The following is a 19,002-nucleotide window of genomic DNA, read 5'->3' on the forward strand; positions in this document are numbered from 1 at the left end:
GGATTGTTGGAAATACGTTTGAAGACACAACCCGCTGCCGGACAAGAGGTAAAGAAATACCTTTTAACTTTTCTCCCAATGTTTTCATAGTGGGCACTAAATGACTAAAGTTGGTAATAAATTCCGTCTCTCAAATGATGTTAATATTGGATGAATCTCCAGCACGTCAGACTTTAATCCTGCAGGATGGAGCAGTTTATGTGGACGTTCTGCAGTGTCCTCAACCTTATCCACAGTGTGATTAGCAGTCATGTCACTGCCCAGTAAAATCCTTGTTGATGGGCAGAAAAGAGAATTACAGCCATATGCACAACTTAAAAAAGGGGGAAATGAAAAGTTTTCAGGAGCTAAAAAATGAACATAATCTAACTAATCAGGATTTATTTAGATACCTGCAATTAAGGCATTATTGTATAAAACATATCAAAACAAATGAGGATAAAATTCATCCTATCGTTAAATTAATGGTTAAAGCATATGGTCATCCTATCCCAAAGGCAGAGTCTGTTCTATATGGCTGCTTAATGGAATCTAAAGTGGAGTCGACATTATATGTTAAAACCAAATGGGAACAAGAGCTGGGTGGGGAGAGTCCAGAAGGGACATGGTGCGATCTATGGAAAGCACATCAAACTACGACTCAGTCACTGAGATGGAGAGAATTTAATTGGAAAATTTTAATTCGATATTTTGTTACACCTAACCCAGCCATGCTGGAGACTGTGTAATGACATAGATTCAGATCACACACACACTTGTTGGAGTTGCACAAATATCCAGCCCTTCTGGGGGAATGTTCACTCAGTTCTCTGCAATGTGCTGGGATATATGATTCCTGAATCTGGTCTTGTTCTGTACTTTGGACATTTGGATGGATCGGTGCATATAGGAGACCAATATCTGATTAAGATTCTTTTGGTGGCTTGGAAGAAGGCCATGACTAAAAACTGGCTCAAGACTGAACCCCCTGGTAACACACAGTGGATGTCAATCATAGACGACATGTTAGCGAGTTGAAAGTGAAAGAACACTTGTTTGTTAAAAGATGGAGGAAATGGTTATTATATAAGGAGAGACTGGATCTTATATAACTGTATACAGGCTGATTGTATTTCCTGTTTGTTTGTTTGATTTTGTTGTTGTTGTTGTTTGTGACTTGTTTTTCATTCTCCATAACCCAGAGGAAAAAACAAAAACAAATAAATAAAAATTGTTTAAAAAAAAAAATCCTTGTTGTTGAAAGTAATCTGAGTTTTAAAGAAACTTCCACTGCCATCAGTTTGCGTGGCGTTGGGGCTGGTTGGGGGACTTGTTGCCATCGTTGGCCCCATTCACAAAGAACTGGACACACACTGCACCGTGGAATGGTTGTTTATATTGTAGTCCACCCGTGAGCTCTGTGTGTGTGGACTATTCAGCCCGTTGTTAACCTGTACTGACTCACTGACCTGGATAATCTGCCTAATTTATTAACTTGATTGTTTTAACGGTTGTCACGTTGTCACCTAATAAACAAAGAACCACAAGAGGACCAATCATCACACAGTGATCGATATAGTCAGAAATCATTCTCATGAAATTCCACAATTGTGTTAGAAACATACTGTTGATATATATAAATCTGTGGATTTGTGGAAATACCTGCCATTTGAACTTCTTTTGAAATTAACACTCTATTACCCAAAATGCCTTGCAGAGAACTTCACGCCACTTCACTATTTTCATTTTCGTGATTTCATCATTCAGCATTAGCGATTAGAAAAAAGATTTTTACTTACAAGATCTCATCGTTCTCAAACTCCAGGACTCCATGTGTGTCTTCAAAGTCCTCGCCGCCTCCTTTAGCCGTCCCCTCCATGGTTTTGTATGGCACCACGACAACACCGCGAGCTCCCGAAGTCCGTATCACCTTCACCTCCATCATCCCGATGCTCTCACTCACAGTCACCACTGGCTCCTCGAACGTAAAGATCCCCGCGTGGTCGTCATCAAAGATGGTGACGGTGGCTGTGCACGGCAGACCCAAACCCGCTAGGGCGTCCACGTGGTTTGCCTCAAACTCATCTGAGCCGGTGCACTCTGATATGACTTTTACGTTGGTGAGATGAACCAGGAAGTGCTCGTCCTCCTCAAAGATATCATCATCAATGATGTCGATGCGGATTTCCTTTTCGGTCTCACCCGGTTTGAACAAAACCGTTCCTTCAGTGAACTGGTAGTCCGAACCGGCATTTGCTGTGCCGTCTTCAGTCCGGTAATCCACGGAGACTGTGCTCATTAGGTCGCCACCACGGCGCACCACGTTCAGTGCAACACTGCCGCAGTTCTCCAGACACTGGTACGTACCGGGGTCGAAGAACACCTTGGAGGAAAAGTCGTTGAGTGAAACCTCAGAGCAGATGTCGTGCTGGGTGGCTCTCTTGGCTTGGTCGGCTGCGTGCTTCTTCAGGATGTTGCCTGCACCTGTCATGATCCTGGTCGCCTGACAGCGGTAGAAAGCCCGACTCTTCTGTTGCTGGGTTAAAACTTGGTAATTGGCGAGCTCCATCAACTGCTCCATCTCCTTCTCAGGATGTTTCTGTTTTAGCTCCTTCAGGATCCTGGCTACCTCTCTGCGGGCCTCCTCCTCGTCCAGCTCCTTAAATTCAATCCCTGTCTCCTCCCCGTGGGAGTTGAGCATTTTCCCATCCATTTCAATGTCAACCTTGGAGGGGAGCTCTGGATCTCCCTCTGTTTCGATGATCATTCCTTTCTGCTTCCCTGCTCTGTATCGTTTGTACATGTATTTGTAGAAAAGAAGTCTGCGGTCAGCTACGTATGCCAATCCGACACAAATGGGGAAGAAGAAGAGGGTCAGCAGCCCCTCCCATATCTCAACAACGCCTGGAGAAATGATGGCCAGGATCAGGTAAAGCCAGGTGTACGCAAAGATGCTCCAGGTGGCAGTGACGAAGAAGACCCTGAGGTGCTTCACCTTTCGGGTCTCTCCTTCAGGGATGACAGACACACAAAGGCCAATGATGACAAACATGTTGAAGGCGGCGCTTCCTACGATGGTGTTGGGGCCCAGCTCACCGGCGTCAAAGTTGTGACCACAAACCTCCACGACCGACAAGAGGATTTCTGGGGCCGAGGAACCCAGCGCCATCAGGGTCAGGTTGGACACCGTCTCGTTCCAGATGCGCACCGTCGTGGTGATCTTCTCACCGTTCGGTTTCTTGATGGTGATCTGTCTCTCCTGGGAGGTGATGACCTCAATGGATGACATGAAGCGATCGGCGATGATGGAGACACCCAAGAACATGTACACCAACCCCACAAAGTAAATGGTGGCTCTGGCGAGGCGGTCAGTGAAGGCCGGGTTTTCTGGCTTCCATATCGGCAGGATGACGCCTTCGATGCAGTCGGTATTCCCTCCACACGTGGTGCGGTTGGTGACTGTGTTGTTGGACTTGAGGGCCGGAGGAGAGCCCCCTGCTGCAGAATATGGCATCTCAGTTGAGACGATGGTCAAGAGGAAAAGCAGCCGATAGGAGGAGAACAGTGACGAGGTCTCGGCTTGGCTCATGTTGACACCCTGAAGGACACAGAAGGAGAGTTTTGGTTTCTGTCTGATCCTTCACAGAGACTAACTGTAAATGTTACTGTGAATGCTCACATTCAAAGTGGCTTTAAAACGAGATGTTCTTCATCCTGGTCTCTTTCTCTGAACACCAGTCATTTACTGATCGTTAGTTTGAGAAGTGCTTAAATGTTCTGATTAGTTTTTATTAGTGTAGTTCTACAAAGACAATCAATCATTCGATCGGTCCTTTACGTCATGAATGACGTGTAAATACAGTCATTAAGTCATGAACATCACAAGCGCTTTCTGTTTTAAATCACTGGACATTCGATGGCAACTGATCTATCGATCGATTATTTATAATATCACGTAATAAGGTTACATGATAATACAAATAATCACTAGTTGAAACTACATAAATCATTTCAGGACATTATATTGACTTTTCCTTGTATAAGTGACATTCATTAACATTCATTTATATTAAATTGTCATTTTTTAACCCTTTGCTGTTGTTTTTCATCACATCATATTTAGGTTTATTTTTCATTTAAGTGATGATATTTTTAAAAACTCACATTTTTAAAGACACAATAAACATTATTTTCTACATTAGTAATACAGTAACATCACTAAACCACATAATAAACTACCAAACTGTATTGTTATATAAAATATGCTGCGACAATAATTCAGTGTTACACATCAGACTCTATCATGCTTATTTGACCCTGCTGAACATCATCACATGCGTCCTCGCTGAGGTGAACTGAAGCATCAGGAGACGATCAGAAACATACCGAACAGCAGTCAAACAGTTTCAGTATCTGACAGAAGAAAAATCTGAAGGACGTTTTTTTCAGGATCTCCACAAAAACACGAGAAGAGTTTTCATCCCGGAGGCAGAAACTGTGATGAAACCGTCCACTTCTCCTCCAGTAAAACAATAAAAGCCTGTCAGAGGACGTGAGACGAGAAACAGAGTCCACAGACCGACTGTAACACTGTCACCACTAAACCACCACACTGCTGCTCTGCCTTCTTCACCTCCTCCTCCTCCTCCTCCTCCTCCTCCTCCACCTCCCCTCTCCTCTCTGTGTCGCTCTCTGTCGACACCATCTGAATCCTCTTTGGACTTCAAACTACATAATAAGTCTGTTTCTTTAGCCTTAGAGTTTCAAGAAGAAAAGAGAAAGTGAGTGTTACATACCGAGGCCTGCAGCCGTGCTGTCTGCAGAGCGCCTCGCGTTACAAACAGGTAGCATTATGTTAGCATTAAAAAGTAGAAACGATAGGATTGAAAACAGTAACTTAAGCATAAAAAAGTAACAGTGCTAAAAAAAAAGTAATGTTAGCATTAAGAATAAGGTTCATTTAAAAAAAGGACGTTTAGCATAAAAGATTTTCGTTAGCATTAAAAAAGTAATGCTAGCATTTGGAAAAGTAACCTTAGCATTAGAACAGTGAAGCTGGCTTTAAAAGTAACGCTAGCTCTGCAAAAGATAATTTTAACATTAAAAAGTAACGTTAGCATTGGAAAAGTTGCGTTAGCATTGAAAGATAACATAAGTGTAAAAAATAATGCTAGCATTAAAAAAGGTTAGGTTAGGCTGTATGTATTGATCTGTCGCAGGATTTCAACAGATAATGAAATTCTGGAAATGTGAAATGGCCAAAAGTGTTTATATGATGGATGTAATGTTAATATTTTACCTTCATGTGATTTTGTAAGCAGGAAAACTGTGAAGTCATTTGATTTCAGTTGATCAGACTTAATGGCAAGCAGCACTGACTGAATGTGAGTTGTAGTGCGCATCAAGACTTCGCTAAGTTAAGTATTTATGTTACATTTAACAGCAGATTTGTACATTGGTAAGCTGTACAGTGCGAATCAGTAATAACCTTCAATATATCAGCTGGTTTGGGTCCAACATCCGTCGCAATCCACCGAACAAAGTCGAAGCAGTGAGCAGTAAAGTGATCAGAGAGCTGGAACCACTCATCAGTGTTTACAACAGAGGGACTGAATTAAAAGGAACACAAAGAGCTTCAGACACCACTCACACACTCCACAGCCAGTACAGGCTTCTGACCTCAGGTCAGATACAGACCACTCACGTTCAGGACCAACAGAACCAGGTCCAGTTTCATACCTGCATCTATTAGACTTATGAATAATTGATCTGTTTATTGATTTATTCACCTGTAGATATTATTTTTAACATCATCCTTTTACTTACTCTGTATTTTTGATTTATTTATCATCTGTCTTTTTGTTTTGTCTTGTTGACTCACTGTTGGACTGCCGGTATGTCGTGTGTGCGTGGTGTGTTGTGTTGTGTAGCTGGGTGTGTGAATCGTACACACTGATGTTCTGCACAAATGTAGCTCCTGACAGATTCATAAAGTTCTTTGAATTTATATGTATAAGTTCATCCATTCCAGCCATGTATGAAGTGAAGATAACTACGAGTACAATACGACTACTACTGTACTGCAACATGTACTGCAACCGTCAAACTGCTGCAACATTACTTCACTTTCCTGCACTGATGCACAACATGTTACAACATCGCTGCAGCATTATGACACTAAGATAACTGTTAACAGCAGAATTACAACAGAACTGGTTCTCACAGCAGAGCTGCAGCATGACGGCGACACAGTGACTGATCACAACATTACTACCACTACTACCACAGTACTACAACATACATCCATAACTGCAAAACCTCTAGAGCACCACAGTTTCTGTGTATCAGTCCAAAGAAAATACACAGATTATAACAACAGAACATTATGACATGTTGTTTTACACCTGACATAAAGAGAACCTTCATCATCAGAACAGTACTGCTGTTACTACGACTGTACTGCAACATAACTCTACATCAGTACTGCAATATTATGACATTCATATAACTGCTTCACAACATTACTGCTGCAGCATCATCAGTACAGTATTACTACAGTACTACTACAAGAGTACAACATCATCAGTGCATGACATCACAGCGATCAGTGATCCTCTCTGAAAATCTGCTCCTGGAGAATAAACTCAGTGAAATCTGCAGCTTTTTGTCCCTGCTCTGATCCAGTACTCACCTCTGGTCCTGACGCAGCGGCAGCAGAAGAAGAGAGTGCGTTCAGGAGGGAGAGCCGCGTCCGATAACCGCTCTAAATTTAACAGAAACAGACATTGTTCTAAACATGGCCGCATAGCTGCCTGTGGGCTGCTTATCGTCCCTCTCCCAGCAGGCCATGGCCATACATGGCTCTGCGGGGCCCGGGGCCATCCAGCAGCCCCTCGTCCCCGCCGACACGTGGGGGAGATAACGGCTACCAGCTAACGGTGGCCTGGTGACGCCGACGGGCCACAACAGGCAGGAATGCTGGGATAAGTGTCCCATCTGACATCTGCACAACCTTCACAGCAGTGATTTTCCACTCGCTGTGCGGAGAAGGTGACATCCAGAGACCCGCAGACCCACGACAGGAAGTCCGCTCCGGGACCAGCTCTGTTCATCAGTGGCTGATGTTTCGTAGCGATGGGTGAGCTGTCGCAGCGACGATGGTTTGCAGGTACATGTGGAGACTTAGTGGTGCAGCGGATGTGTTGGAAAACCTCCCTGATGCAACACAGACTCCAATAGTTCTAATAAATAAAGTCTATTTATTGTAGGAACTCTCGCTGTGGGACTGACGTGAGACTCGGACATGTCAGTCCACAAAGATTAAGATTAAGAAAACAGAACACGGAGAGAAACGAGAGGCTTCGTCGTGCTAACAGCTCTGTGAGGCTGTAATGAAACACAGTGGAGCTTTGAGCTAATGCTAGCATCAGCATGCTAACATGATGCTAAGCAGGTATAATGTTTACTATGCTCACCATCTTAGTTTAGCATGTTAGCATGCTAATATTAACTAACTAGCAGTGAGGCTGTCTTTAGTTCTGCAGGTATAAACAAAGCGAAGTGTTGGACTCATTAACATGTTAACCTGATGGTGGCGCTAGAAGTCCGAGGATCATCGGCTCATCCTGAGGCGAACGTCTGAACCACATTTGAGACTGGATGAAAGTGGAGGCCTGACTGACAGGAACCAAACAAAGGAAGCAGGAAGTTGAGAAAGATGATGACAGAAGAGACAGAAGCCACGAAGGTTTGAAGCATCTTCAGCTGAGGACGTTTTCTTCTGTTTCGTGACACCAGCATTCATTTCAATGTGAACACACTCGTCAACATAAGACAATCAACGTGTAACAGAACTGCACTCAGCTACAAAGTCTGTTTGGAATAAAACAGCTGTCAGACCTGTGGAGTCGACGTCTGATCAGCAGCAGCGGTGCTCTCTGAGGCGTCTCCTGGACTTCCTGTTTAAGAGGCCACATGACGCCTTATTTTAATAAGCTGAAAGGAGAAGTTCACATTTCTTTAAACACTTTCATGAGTGTGGCTCCGCTGGAACCGTTTTTAGTCGTCGCAGCGGTCGAATCCTGAGCACGAAGAACCTGAAAACACGTAGCGTCAAGAGGCTTATTTTTGTTCACACGTTGAACAATTGAACACATCGGCCCACGAGCTGGAAACAAACCGCAGAGATGCCGCAGTGTGACTGAAGAGATTTACCTTCAGCTGCTGGATGAGACGCTTACATAAACCTCCTGAAACAAAGAGTCGAGCAGACAGAAAACCTGCTGCATGGAGACAGATGAGTCATCCAGCTGTTTATTCTGAACAGTCACAGAGCAGATACAGCCAGACACACACACACACACACACACAGAGTCAGTCCTGCGTATCTGTCCGTCCTCTGAATGGACAGATTAGAGCATTAGAACAGTTCTGGATTATGATTCACTGTTCTGAGGCCGCGTACAGATGATAAACTCTGATGGAGCCACAGGAGCAGAACATGGCTCAGAGACAATGTTTTATTGTGTTTGTTTAACACAACATTTCAAGAACTTTCAGTTTCCTCGAGACAGATTCAGCGTCCAGACTGAGCTGCTGGATGGACGGTGTCTCCGGTCCATTCACTTGTTGACTAAATGGAGGACAAACAGCTGGAGCTTCCACTGGCGCCTCCTACAGGACAAACGGTGCAGTTGTCACCTCATCGGTGGTCAGTGTTGTACAGTTTTCATCCAGCCAGCAGCTCATTGTCTGGCTGTGTGAAGAACATTAAATGCTCCAGAGCGGCTTCAGCCCTGTAGGCCTGTTTTTCCCTGAACACCGTCTGCAGGCCTCAGCACCTCCTGTCTCTACCAATCAGATGGTTCGTGGCCATGCTGGTGGCTGCTTCAGGAACAGTCTATCACAAGAGTTCAGGCACCAGAATCAAATGCACGACTCAAACACCAGTGTAGGAACACAAAAAGGCTCTCAGATGGAAAATGGAACAAAGGGTGCTCAATATTCAAAAATCCAAACAAAAAGCGCGAAGGATGATTCTCTTCTTCACAAAAACTGAAAAAGGAACAGGTGGAAACAATCAGGGCCAGACACACCAGGAAGTCAAGGGTCTGAGTTAGGTTTCACTATAAAACAGGAAGTGCTCGACAAGACACAACGCCAGTGAAACAAAACCTCAACAGACACGTCGAGACATGACAGTCCAGGTCAAGACTGAAATATCACAACAAGTGTTGGACGGGCTGACAAGAAATCAGGTTCAGACATCAGATCAATCCTGCAGGAGCAGCTCTGAGTCAAGTCTTGACATCTCTTGGATGGACGGTCAGTTTGTCATCCTCACTGTGAACCACTGAGGCTTTCAATCATGATGCTATCACCTGTTACCAATCAACCTGTTTACCTGTGGAATGATCCAAACAGGTGTTTTTGGAGCGTTCCACATCTTTCCCAGTCTTTAGTTGCTCCTGTCACAACATGTTTGAAACGTGTTGCTGCATCAGATTCAGAGAGGACAGTTTGATTCTTGTTGGACACAGAGTTCAAGCTGTTTTAGAATCAGGGCTGTAAACAGTCATACTGGTGAACTGGTTTCCCAGCAGGATCCAGCAGAGTTTATCTCTGCTGACAGATTATCAGCAGTCACATCCCTGGAGGCCTTTATTGTGTGTGTGTGTGTGTGTGTGTGTGTGTGTGTGTGTGTGTGTGTGTGTGTGTGTTTGGTTTTAAGAAGGTGGCTTGCCGTGTCTTTGCAGACTTTTCTTTTTATGGTGGCTCTTAGAGCTCAATGTGCAACTTCTGAAAACAACAGAAACACATAAATCATAAGTTGTAAAGAATAAAACAGGAGTTAGTTCCAGAAGAGAGAATGTTTCCAGGGGACAGTAAACAGTGATGAACAGTCGCGGACATACCTGAGATACGTCAGCGCGTCTGCTGGGAACACTGTGTTGCAGTGCGTTTGTTGTGTGTTGCAGTGTGTTACAGTGTGTTGCAGTGTGTTACAGTGTGTTACAGTGTGTTACAGTGTGTTTCTGTGTGTTGCAGTGTGTTAGTGTGTTACAGTGTGTTGCAGTGTGTTGCAGTGTGTTACAGTGTGTTGCAGTGTGTTACAGTGTGTTACAGTGTGTTTCTGTGTGTTGCAGTGTGTTACAGTGTGTTGCAGTGTGTTTCTGTGTGTTGCAGTGTGTTGCAGTGTGTTGCAGTGTGTTTACAGTGTGTTACAGTGTGTTTCTGTGTGTTGCAGTGTGTTTGCAGTGTGTTGCAGTGTGTTACAGTGTGTTGCAGTGTGTTTACAGTGTGTTGCAGTGTGTTTACAGTGTGTTGCAGTGTGTTTACAGTGTGTTACAGTGTGTTACAGTGTGTTGCAGTGTGTTTACAGTGTGTTGCAGTGTGTTGCAGTGTGTTGCAGTGTGTTTACAGTGTGTTACAGTGTGTTTACAGTGTGTTGCAGTGTGTTGCAGTGTGTTTACAGTGTGTTGCAGTGTGTTTACAGTGTGTTGCAGTGTGTTTACAGTGTGTTGCAGTGTGTTGCAGTGTGTTGCAGTGTGTTACAGTGTGTTGCAGTGTGTTTACAGTGTGTTGCAGTGTGTTGCAGTGTGTTACAGTGTGTTACAGTGTGTTTACAGTGTGTTGCAGTGTGTTACAGTGTGTTTACAGTGTGTTACAGTGTGTTTACAGTGTGTTGCAGTGTGTTGCAGTGTGTTTACAGTGTGTTGCAGTGTGTTGCAGTGTGTTTACAGTGTGTTGCAGTGTGTTACAGTGTGTTTACAGTGTGTTGCAGTGTGTTACAGTGTGTTGCAGTGTGTTTACAGTGTGTTGCAGTGTGTTGCAGTGTGTTACAGTGTGTTACAGTGTGTTACAGTGTGTTGCAGTGTGTTGCAGTGTGTAGCTGTGTGTTACAGTGTGTTTGCAGTGTGTTGTAGTGTGTAGCAGTGTGTAGCTGTGTATTTGCTGAGCGGTTTGCTTGCTCGCAGTCTGAGCACCAGCTGATCCCAGGCCTGCAGGATGACTGACAGCTTCAGTCAGCATGGTGTGATGTTGCTGCACAGAGCTCAGTGGATAAATCACCTCTAATGTTTCACAGAAATCTTCAGTGTTTATTTATTATTTATGGAAATCTTCAGACTTTTCTTTCGGTTCTCTTGAACTTTTCAGTTTTATTTCTGTGTATTTTATTGTTGACAGTGAGTCACGTCCCTCTTCTGCATGTTAATAATGCCTTTTTTTATGACGTCATCTCGTGCTGTGAAGCATCACTGTACCTTGAAAAGTGCTGCCTAACCAGTGAATGATTACAGGTGATACTGTAGCAGCTGATGTTGAGGCTGGAGGCAGGCAGAGGTCGTTTAAAGATGCGTACAGTATACATGACATGGACTCACTGACCTTCACTGACAGCCCGCAGAGTTAAACTCGTCACTCTGGTTCGTTGTTGGTGTCGAGCTGCTGGAAGCGACTCAGTTTGTCCTCTGTGTTCTTGCCTTTTTCCCTTTTGAAGTTGTCACATTCAAACACAACCACGTTTTATTCTTTAAGCCGATGTGTGAACTGTTTCATGTCACCTCTCAAATTACTGTGATGGCGTTTTAGTTTGTAGTAAAATTAAACAGGTCAGCTGAAGCTACGGGTGGAAGTAATACACACATACATACATGAATATACAGTATATATATGTAAACTAAGCAAACAGCCGGTACTGGAATTAAAAAAGAGACTGAAGTGTTTTTATATCAGCTGTTTGTTCGATTGTTCGGTTGTTTGTTGGTGCAGATGAGCTGCAGCCTCACAGCGTCTGTCGTCTTCAGTTTCATGGAGATGCTTCACTATTATCACCTGCTGCCTTCCCTCATCAATTATACATCACAGCCACAGTTCATTGACCCACCATACTGTGTGTGTGTGTGTGTGTGTGTGTGTGTGTGTGTGTTTGTGTGTGTGTGTGTGCGTGCATGCGTGCGTGTGTGTGTGTGTGTGTGTGTGTGTGTGTTTGTGTGTGTGTGTGTGTGTGTTTGTGTGTGTGTGTGTGTGTGTGTGTGTGTGTGTGTGTGTTTGTGTGTGTGTGTGTGTGTGTGTTTGTGTGTGTGTGTGTGTGTGTGTGTGTGTGTGTGTGTGTGTGTGTTTGTGTGTGTGTGTGTGTGTGTGTGTGGCTGCCTGCCCTGTATTTACTCACTGCCATACTTCATTAAACCTGGTTTCATGTTCTTGTTGGTCTCAGTGCTGCTGGTTGTCTCTCACTTTAAAATACGCCTAATGTTTGGACCTCCATCGTCAGCGGACAGTTTAGTAAAGTTTGCACAACCATCAGAAACATAGTCAGTTCACCGGTTGCAAAGTACTTTGGGCAGGAGCTAGCATGGCTAACAACGGTAGTTCACAAATTAATCTCAATCTAATTCACATGTGTACCGGGAAGAAATCAGTAAGGAATCAGGAAGGAATCAGGAAGGAGTCAGGAAGGAATCAGGAAGGAGTCAGGAAGGAATCAGGAAGGAATCAGGAAGGAGTCAGGAAGGAGTCAGGAAGGAATCAGGAAGGAGTCAGGAAGGAATCAGGAAGGAATCAGGAAGGAGTCAGGAAGGAATCAGGAAGGAGTCAGGAAGGAATCAGTAAGGAATCAGGAAGGAGTCAGGAAGGAATCAGGAAGGAGTCAGGAAGGAATCAGTAAGGAATCAGGTAGGAGTCAGGAAGGAGTCGGGTACGTTTACCTCCCGGATGTTGGTCTTGGCAAAATCTAATTTGTTGGTGCTGCCTACTGGCTTATCATCATCGGGACTGTTGACATATGTTCCACTTTAAATGAAGCTAGCTAGTGAAGGTGACATAAGGAAAAGGCTGAAAACCCCACCTGCACCACCCACACCAGGATCTACTATCTTTAAACTGGACCTCTGGTCCATTTCTCCCAGCTTCCTGCTCACCTGAAGCCTGAACAGGTTCTCTTGTTGTTGTTCTACGCCCCCTCAGGTCAGGCTGAGTTGGTGGACAGCTGACTCTGTCCAACCAGCCTGCAGCAGAGAACTGAAGAGCTTCCACCTGAACAACAGGTGCTTTTAATCACCTGCACACTGACTGCAAGCATCACTGACACCCAGACTGCGAGATGGAGGCGTTTCAACCCCCAAACAGTTTCAGAGAGTGGACTCAAACCGTCTGCTGGAACTAACTCATCTAATACCTGCTGAACGTGGACCGCCCGTGGCCCCGCCCACCTGACATCACCTGTTGTAGTTTCGCTCTCAGTGGTGTGTGAACTCTGACCTCTCTGCTGTCTCCACTTCACCTGATGTCAGTGCTGATGAAATATTCACAGGTGTCAACAGCCGCCACTCACCTGCTTGCTGTTACCATGGAGACATCTGCAACAAACCACATGATGTCCTTCGGCTACTGTACGTTTAACGGGACATCAAGACAGAGAGGAGAGAGGAGCTCAGTGCATCATGGGAAATCTCCCAGTTCAGGGCCCACCTGAACCAGCACAAACTATAATCTGTGTCTGACTTCTGGACCGAGACTGGGAGATGGTTCCACAGGAAAGAAGCTTGACAGCTGAAGGCTCTGGCTCTGGTTCTGCTTTTGGGAGACTTTGAGAACCACGTAAGCCACAACTGCTGTTAGCGCCCCCTACAGGCTGCAGTGTTCATTACCTGCCACAAACTGAACAAACAGCACACGATGATTTCTCTGTTCTTACAGTCTGCTGAAGTGAAGTCTGTCCTGAGGGTGGACCATCATAGAGTCATTAAAGATCTACTGAATGAACATAAACTGATGCCTCCACAGATCTGAAGTGAGTGACAGCTGATCCTGGATTACTGACTGTGAACCTGAACACTGAAAATCAAACCTATCGTTGGCAAACAGCCTGCAGTCACGTGATCTGATCAGGATTGGGATGCAGGTCCTCGTCCCGAAGGGTTGTGTGGACCGATTTGTTGAATAAAGTGACCCAAAGCATTTTTGTTTTAAATGTTTCAAAACAAACACATTTATTCATTTTCAATGAATTCTTTACAAAAACAAAGCCGTCGTTTGCGTGCTCTTATAAAGTTTACAAAAAAATGACTTCCTCCTTCAGTTTCCTGCAGTTTGCGACTCGCTGTCGACTCAACCCTTCGGTCATTTGTGAGGCTGCAGTTTCAGCTGCGAACAGGGTCTCCAGCAGCTCTGTGACACAAACCATCCGGGTCGGCCTCTGAATCCCGCTTCAGACAGCCGGACGCCGACAGACGCTCAGCCGATCCAGATGATGCTCCTTCTCCCGGCGAGGGGGAGGTCTCAAACCACAGCCGTCAGTCTCCGTCACCGTCAGCCCCCCTTCATGTTAGCGTGCCACAGCTTTATGTACAAGCTTTAAGAAAGAAGTCAGTCCTGGTCTGGTTCAGAAACCTCTAGAAAGATTTCCATCGGATGGCAGACAGGATGGTGTGGATGAAGTAGAGGAGAGTCGTCACGTACGAGAAGACCTGAAGAGACAAAGACATCATCAGCGGAAATCCTCAGGGGTCGTCCTCTGAGGACCATGAACACCGACAGTATAATAACAGTAACCAGTTCTAAAGCTCGTTTTAACCATTAAAACCTCCTCTGTGGTGTGTTCAGACGCTTGTGAGAAGCTCAGATATTTAACACGTTTTCATCACACCCATGTTTGATTCTGGTTCGTCTTTGTGGAATTCATTTCTGGACAGTGAAGCTCATGAAACTGCTGAAATGATGACCAATGGGAGTTCAAAATGGACCTGTCCACAGCCAATCAGAGGCTTTCTCAGCTGGTTTGGAGCTGAAGAAGATTATTGGTTTGGACGAGATCATCATCATCACCATCACCATCATCATCATCATCATCATCATCATCATCATCATCAGCCAGCTCTGCAGTCGGTTCAGCAGGAAACAGCCTGACTCACCACTGCAGAGATGTCCAGCTGGTAGTTCTGGAAGCTGGTCCCGTCTTTCATGTCCAGGGTCACTTTGGCCAAAGCCACTGAAGCACTGAGGTAGAAGAAGGCGGCGATGCCGTGATACGCGAAGTCCTGCCAGACGAGGAAGAGGAAGACAGAAGCATGAGAGAGGGTCTGTGGTGTGACGTCAGTGACAGTATGCGGTGAGCGTGACATTAACTGTCTGTACTGGAACGAGGCCAAAGCACACACAAACACACTGGAACACAATCCTGGTCTAACTGGAGCGTCGTGGTGTCGTGTTGCTTTGTTTTCAGTCTGAATTCATTTTCTCTCTCTAATCTGAAACCTGGCTGAAACATGTCGTCACAACACTGAAAGCTTGTTTCATCTGATTCGCTGTTTGGTGATGAGACTGAAGGAATGACCACAGTCACATTCGTGTTTCTGTTGGTCTTCAGGTTTTCACACAGATCGCCAGTTTGATGCGTTTGATTTGTTGTTGTTTGAAACGCTCTCATCTCCTCACTGCGCTGCCAGAGAGGAGCAAAGAGGTGCTGAGACTCCAACAGCCACGAAGCACCTGAACGTCTCACGGCTCATCGTTCCACACTGAGCAGAAACATCCGTGACAGAGAAATAAAGGCGGAGCTACTTTCTGCCGTTCTGCTACTCAGAGAAAGTAAGAAGAAAAAGAAAAATATGGAACTATGAGTTTTCTGCTGCGAAGCTCAGTTCATTAAAGACTTTGAGTCAGGCACAAAGTTATTCTGCAGTTCAAACTTTGCTTTTCTTGTGCGTCTAAATCAAACCTCACGTTGCTGCGTGATGAAATGAGTGGAAAGAACAGACTGATGGGGGGTCTGCAGACAGCAGGCTGGAAACGTGTGTGGAGGACTCACGGCTGCGGCCCAGCTGCCTCTGTTGTGATGCCCCCCGCAGGCGAACACCACCATCCAGATGAAAGTCATGACGAAGCAGAACACCGACACGAACATCACCCAGCCCTGAGGGTTCGCCGGCACCACCAGCGTGCACGCCACCAGGATCCACACCAGACCGCCGAAGATCTGCAGGGGCACATGAGAGGAGACCCAGCTGATCAGAACGACTGTTTGCATTATCGATTGATCGCCGATCGTTGTCTCGATCAATCGATCAATCATTCAAATCTGAGACGATGCAGAAATCATATTCATCAGCTGATCATGAAAACAGCTGCCAATGATTTTTCTGTCCATAGACTCATTGATTAATAGACTAATTGATTAAAAGACTACTTGATTAATAGACTCATTGCTTCAGCTCTAAACAGTTTCACTGATCATTATGACGTCAGAAATGTTCCTGATCAATATGTGTTCGTCCTGTAACCTCAGTCTGACTCGGGTTTACCGTCATTTATATCAGCTGATCTGAGCTGATCTGTTTCTGGTAGCTGCTGTGTTTCCATTATTTTGTCCACCCTGTATTTCCAGCACAGACGAGCCTTCGTTCACTCTACACCTCTGATGATTGACAGGCTGCATTATTCATGGATCTGCACCAGACTCCACCTGCTCACACACCCTCTGCTGTGTGTGTGTGTGTGTGTGTGTGTGTGTGTGTGTGTGTGTGTGTGTGTGTGTGTGAGTTGATGCACGAGTTAACATGAAAACATTCCTGCTCTGCTCAGACTGCGCTGACGTCTCAGAGTTAAATCTGCACAGTAGAAATCTTTTCGCATCAGCTGGTATTTTCTTTGCGATCTGTCCTCCGTCACGCGGCGTCTGTCTGCTGTGACCTCTGACCTCCTCACACACTCCCTCCACTTCAACACTGACTCTCAGTGTGTGTCGGCGCGCTCGGCACCGGACCGCAGAGTTCTGGTCTGTTAGCAGGACCCGGGCCAGCGTCAGGCCAGAGTCACATCTGGAGTCTGACCTGAGTCCAGTTGTTGGGAAAGTATCATGATCATGAGTCCAGGTGTGGAACCAGGTGCGCTGTGTGAAGACTCACTAGAGGAAGTGACGGTTTTATTTCTCATAAATTAAAGTGACATGAGTGAAGTTTAAAGTCTGAAGCTTAAAGTTCGAACTTGTTCAGGTTACAAAGTTTAACTTTAGCTCACGACTTTGATTCGATATTATTATATATTGATTTATATCATAAACATGTTTCTGAGTCTTAGCTGAAAATTCCTGTTTGACAGCGGATCATTAATTAAAATCACTTTCCTGCTTTGTTTCCAGACACTTCAGGTGAAATCAGACTTTAAAGTTCTCAGAGTCCATGAACGTTCTGCAGCTGTTCTTCAAAAAGCTGCGCAGAATTTAAACTTGTGGAGTTTCAGTGTCAGACAGAGACTGAAGGTCCACGTCAGACAGTAACAGACTGGAAACACTCACATTAACCTAAAAGAACCTTCCTGTCGTCTCTGGAACATTCCCCCTCCACCTGGGAGGAAACGCGCTCTGATAAACACAATAATCTGCTGATTCGGGCTGAAAACAAATTATTTTGTATGTGAGTGAAATAACGACGGAAACAAGCTTCCAGGGTTTCATGTGGTGGATTAACAGTCAGTCTCACTCTGACGGGGCTCTGACACTCGGCTGTCCGGAGAGTTTTGGTGCGTAAAGCTGCGGAAGGTGAGCGCAGCGCGCGCGGCGCTGCAGGAGGACACAGACACAGATCCTGTCGATGTAAAAGTGCGTTAAACTCTTGTCAGCTGTTTCTTACCAGCTCTGGCAGGTAGAGGATGTCCGGGATGGTCGTACATATCCCGATCCCGCTGGGGAGGTTCCCCATGGTGGCGGTGTTGGAGGCCATCCTGCTGCTGCTGCCGCTGCTCGGACTGAAGCGGGACTCAGAGCAGCCGCGGTTTAAACCCGGAGGAGTCGACTGGAAAAACCGGAATCCTGATCAGCCGAGCGGAGACACGCCCGGCGGACACACCTGAGGCTGCCGGGTCCGCTGAGGTCCGCTGGAGGATCAGTGTGAGGCAGACTGATCAGGGTTTGACCAGCTGACTCATTCAGCATCATGACAACCTGCAGCCGCAGCAACAACAGCAGCAGAGGCTGTAAACAGCAACAGACACTAAACAGCAACTGACAACAGCAACAACAACAACAACACTGTAAACAACAACAGACACTAAACAGACAACAGCAACAACAACAACAGCAACAGACACTAACAGCAACTGACAACAGCAACAGCAACACTGTAAACAACAACAACAACAACAATGAAAGACTAAAACACTACAGACAACAACCGACAACAGTAACTAAGACAACAGTAACCAAGACAACAGTGACAGTGATCTAATGTGGCTTTTTTTTTATTGTGGGTTTGAAATCAGAATACACTCATTAAGAAATATTTGTCTTTGTTGGTGATTGAAGCTGTTAGTCGTGTTTCATTAACACGACTAACAGCTCGACGGAAGGAATGAAGGACTGTGTCATACACCTGAGAGAGCCCACCTCTCTCAACACACCTGCTGTCACCTGTGTTCACCTGTCAGATCAAACACGTCTGAGATCTCCAGCAGTTCAGGAGAAGACGACGCTTCCTGTCTCTGACTGGATGGAAAAGTACAATCCCAGAAACCGTGGGCTTAGTTTCAGGAGTGTTTGGTCTGATGATGAACCTGTTCGGCCTCCCTCCTGCCTGACTTCACCTCCGTCATGCATCCACCCTGCAGAGTAATCCAGCATCCAACAGTCCAGTTTTTACATCACCACCAGAAACAGTCCGACCAGCGGATTCTTCTTCCTGTTTCCAAAGTAAAACCATCATTTAATGTAAAAACATCTGTAACAAAAAACTGAAACCTTGATATTAAAATTATAGAAACTCCCCAGAATGTGAACTCAGACACAACAAAGACATTTTACATGTATTTATCATTTTCCTCTTGTGTTTCTGTTTCTTTTGTCTCATTTTTAGTTTAGAACCATCGTTAAGAAGATTGAAACCTGCAGACGCTGTTCAGCATCGTGTTCAACACTTCATGGAGCAGAGCGTCATTTCTCCGTCTGTCTCCAGGAGGGAAATATTCATCGGTCAGATTGGTGGAGTTCATAACAAACACCACAGCTGTGCTGCATGAAAAGATGAAAACTTC

At 45.2% G+C, this 19,002-nt stretch overlaps 2 protein-coding genes across 5 annotated transcripts in view; both read right to left on the reverse strand.

Moving 5' to 3' along the window:
• The window catches only part of slc8a1a (solute carrier family 8 member 1a), a 25,255-nt gene extending 17,351 nt beyond the window's left edge, over positions 1-7,904 (reverse strand). For 3 of the 4 annotated variants that reach the window (XM_041966640.1, XM_041966624.1, XM_041966671.1), the window contains exons 1-2: positions 6,671-6,734; positions 1,779-3,577 (exon numbers count right to left, since the gene is read on the reverse strand). In XM_041966640.1, coding sequence (XP_041822574.1) covers positions 1,779-3,568 — 1,790 coding nt within the window. In that variant the 5' untranslated portion in view covers positions 3,569-3,577; positions 6,671-6,734. Of the gene's footprint in view, positions 1-1,778; positions 3,578-6,670; positions 6,735-7,878 lie in introns of those variants that run through there. The other variant, XM_041966632.1, reaches the window with a different exon arrangement.
• A 6,040-nt stretch (positions 7,905-13,944) lies between these two features.
• On the reverse strand, positions 13,945-17,763 carry LOC121604132 (myelin and lymphocyte protein-like). The gene is made up of 4 exons (XM_041933552.1): positions 17,607-17,763; positions 15,788-15,955; positions 14,892-15,017; positions 13,945-14,447 (listed from the first exon to the last, which is right to left on the reverse strand). Exons 1-4 carry the CDS (start codon positions 17,694-17,696, stop codon positions 14,373-14,375), a joined length of 459 nt encoding a protein of 152 aa, XP_041789486.1. The 5' UTR covers positions 17,697-17,763; the 3' UTR covers positions 13,945-14,372.
• Between the last annotated feature and the right edge of the window lie 1,239 nt (positions 17,764-19,002).

This window comes from Chelmon rostratus, chromosome 3 (genome assembly GCF_017976325.1).
Source record: "Chelmon rostratus isolate fCheRos1 chromosome 3, fCheRos1.pri, whole genome shotgun sequence".
In the NCBI taxonomy this organism is placed as follows: domain Eukaryota; kingdom Metazoa; phylum Chordata; class Actinopteri; order Chaetodontiformes; family Chaetodontidae; genus Chelmon; species Chelmon rostratus.

Coding starts and splice junctions, on each gene's coding strand:
- LOC121604132 (XM_041933552.1), bottom strand. CDS start 17,696: ATGGCCTCCAACACCGCCACCATGGGGAACCTCCCCAGCGGGATCGGG. Junction 15,956..17,606: donor TCCTCTACCTGCCAGAGCTG/GTAAGAAACAGC, acceptor GTGCCCCTGCAG/ATCTTCGGCGGTCTGGTGTG. Junction 15,018..15,787: donor GAGGCAGCTGGGCCGCAGCC/GTGAGTCCTCCA, acceptor CTCGTCTGGCAG/GACTTCGCGTATCACGGCAT.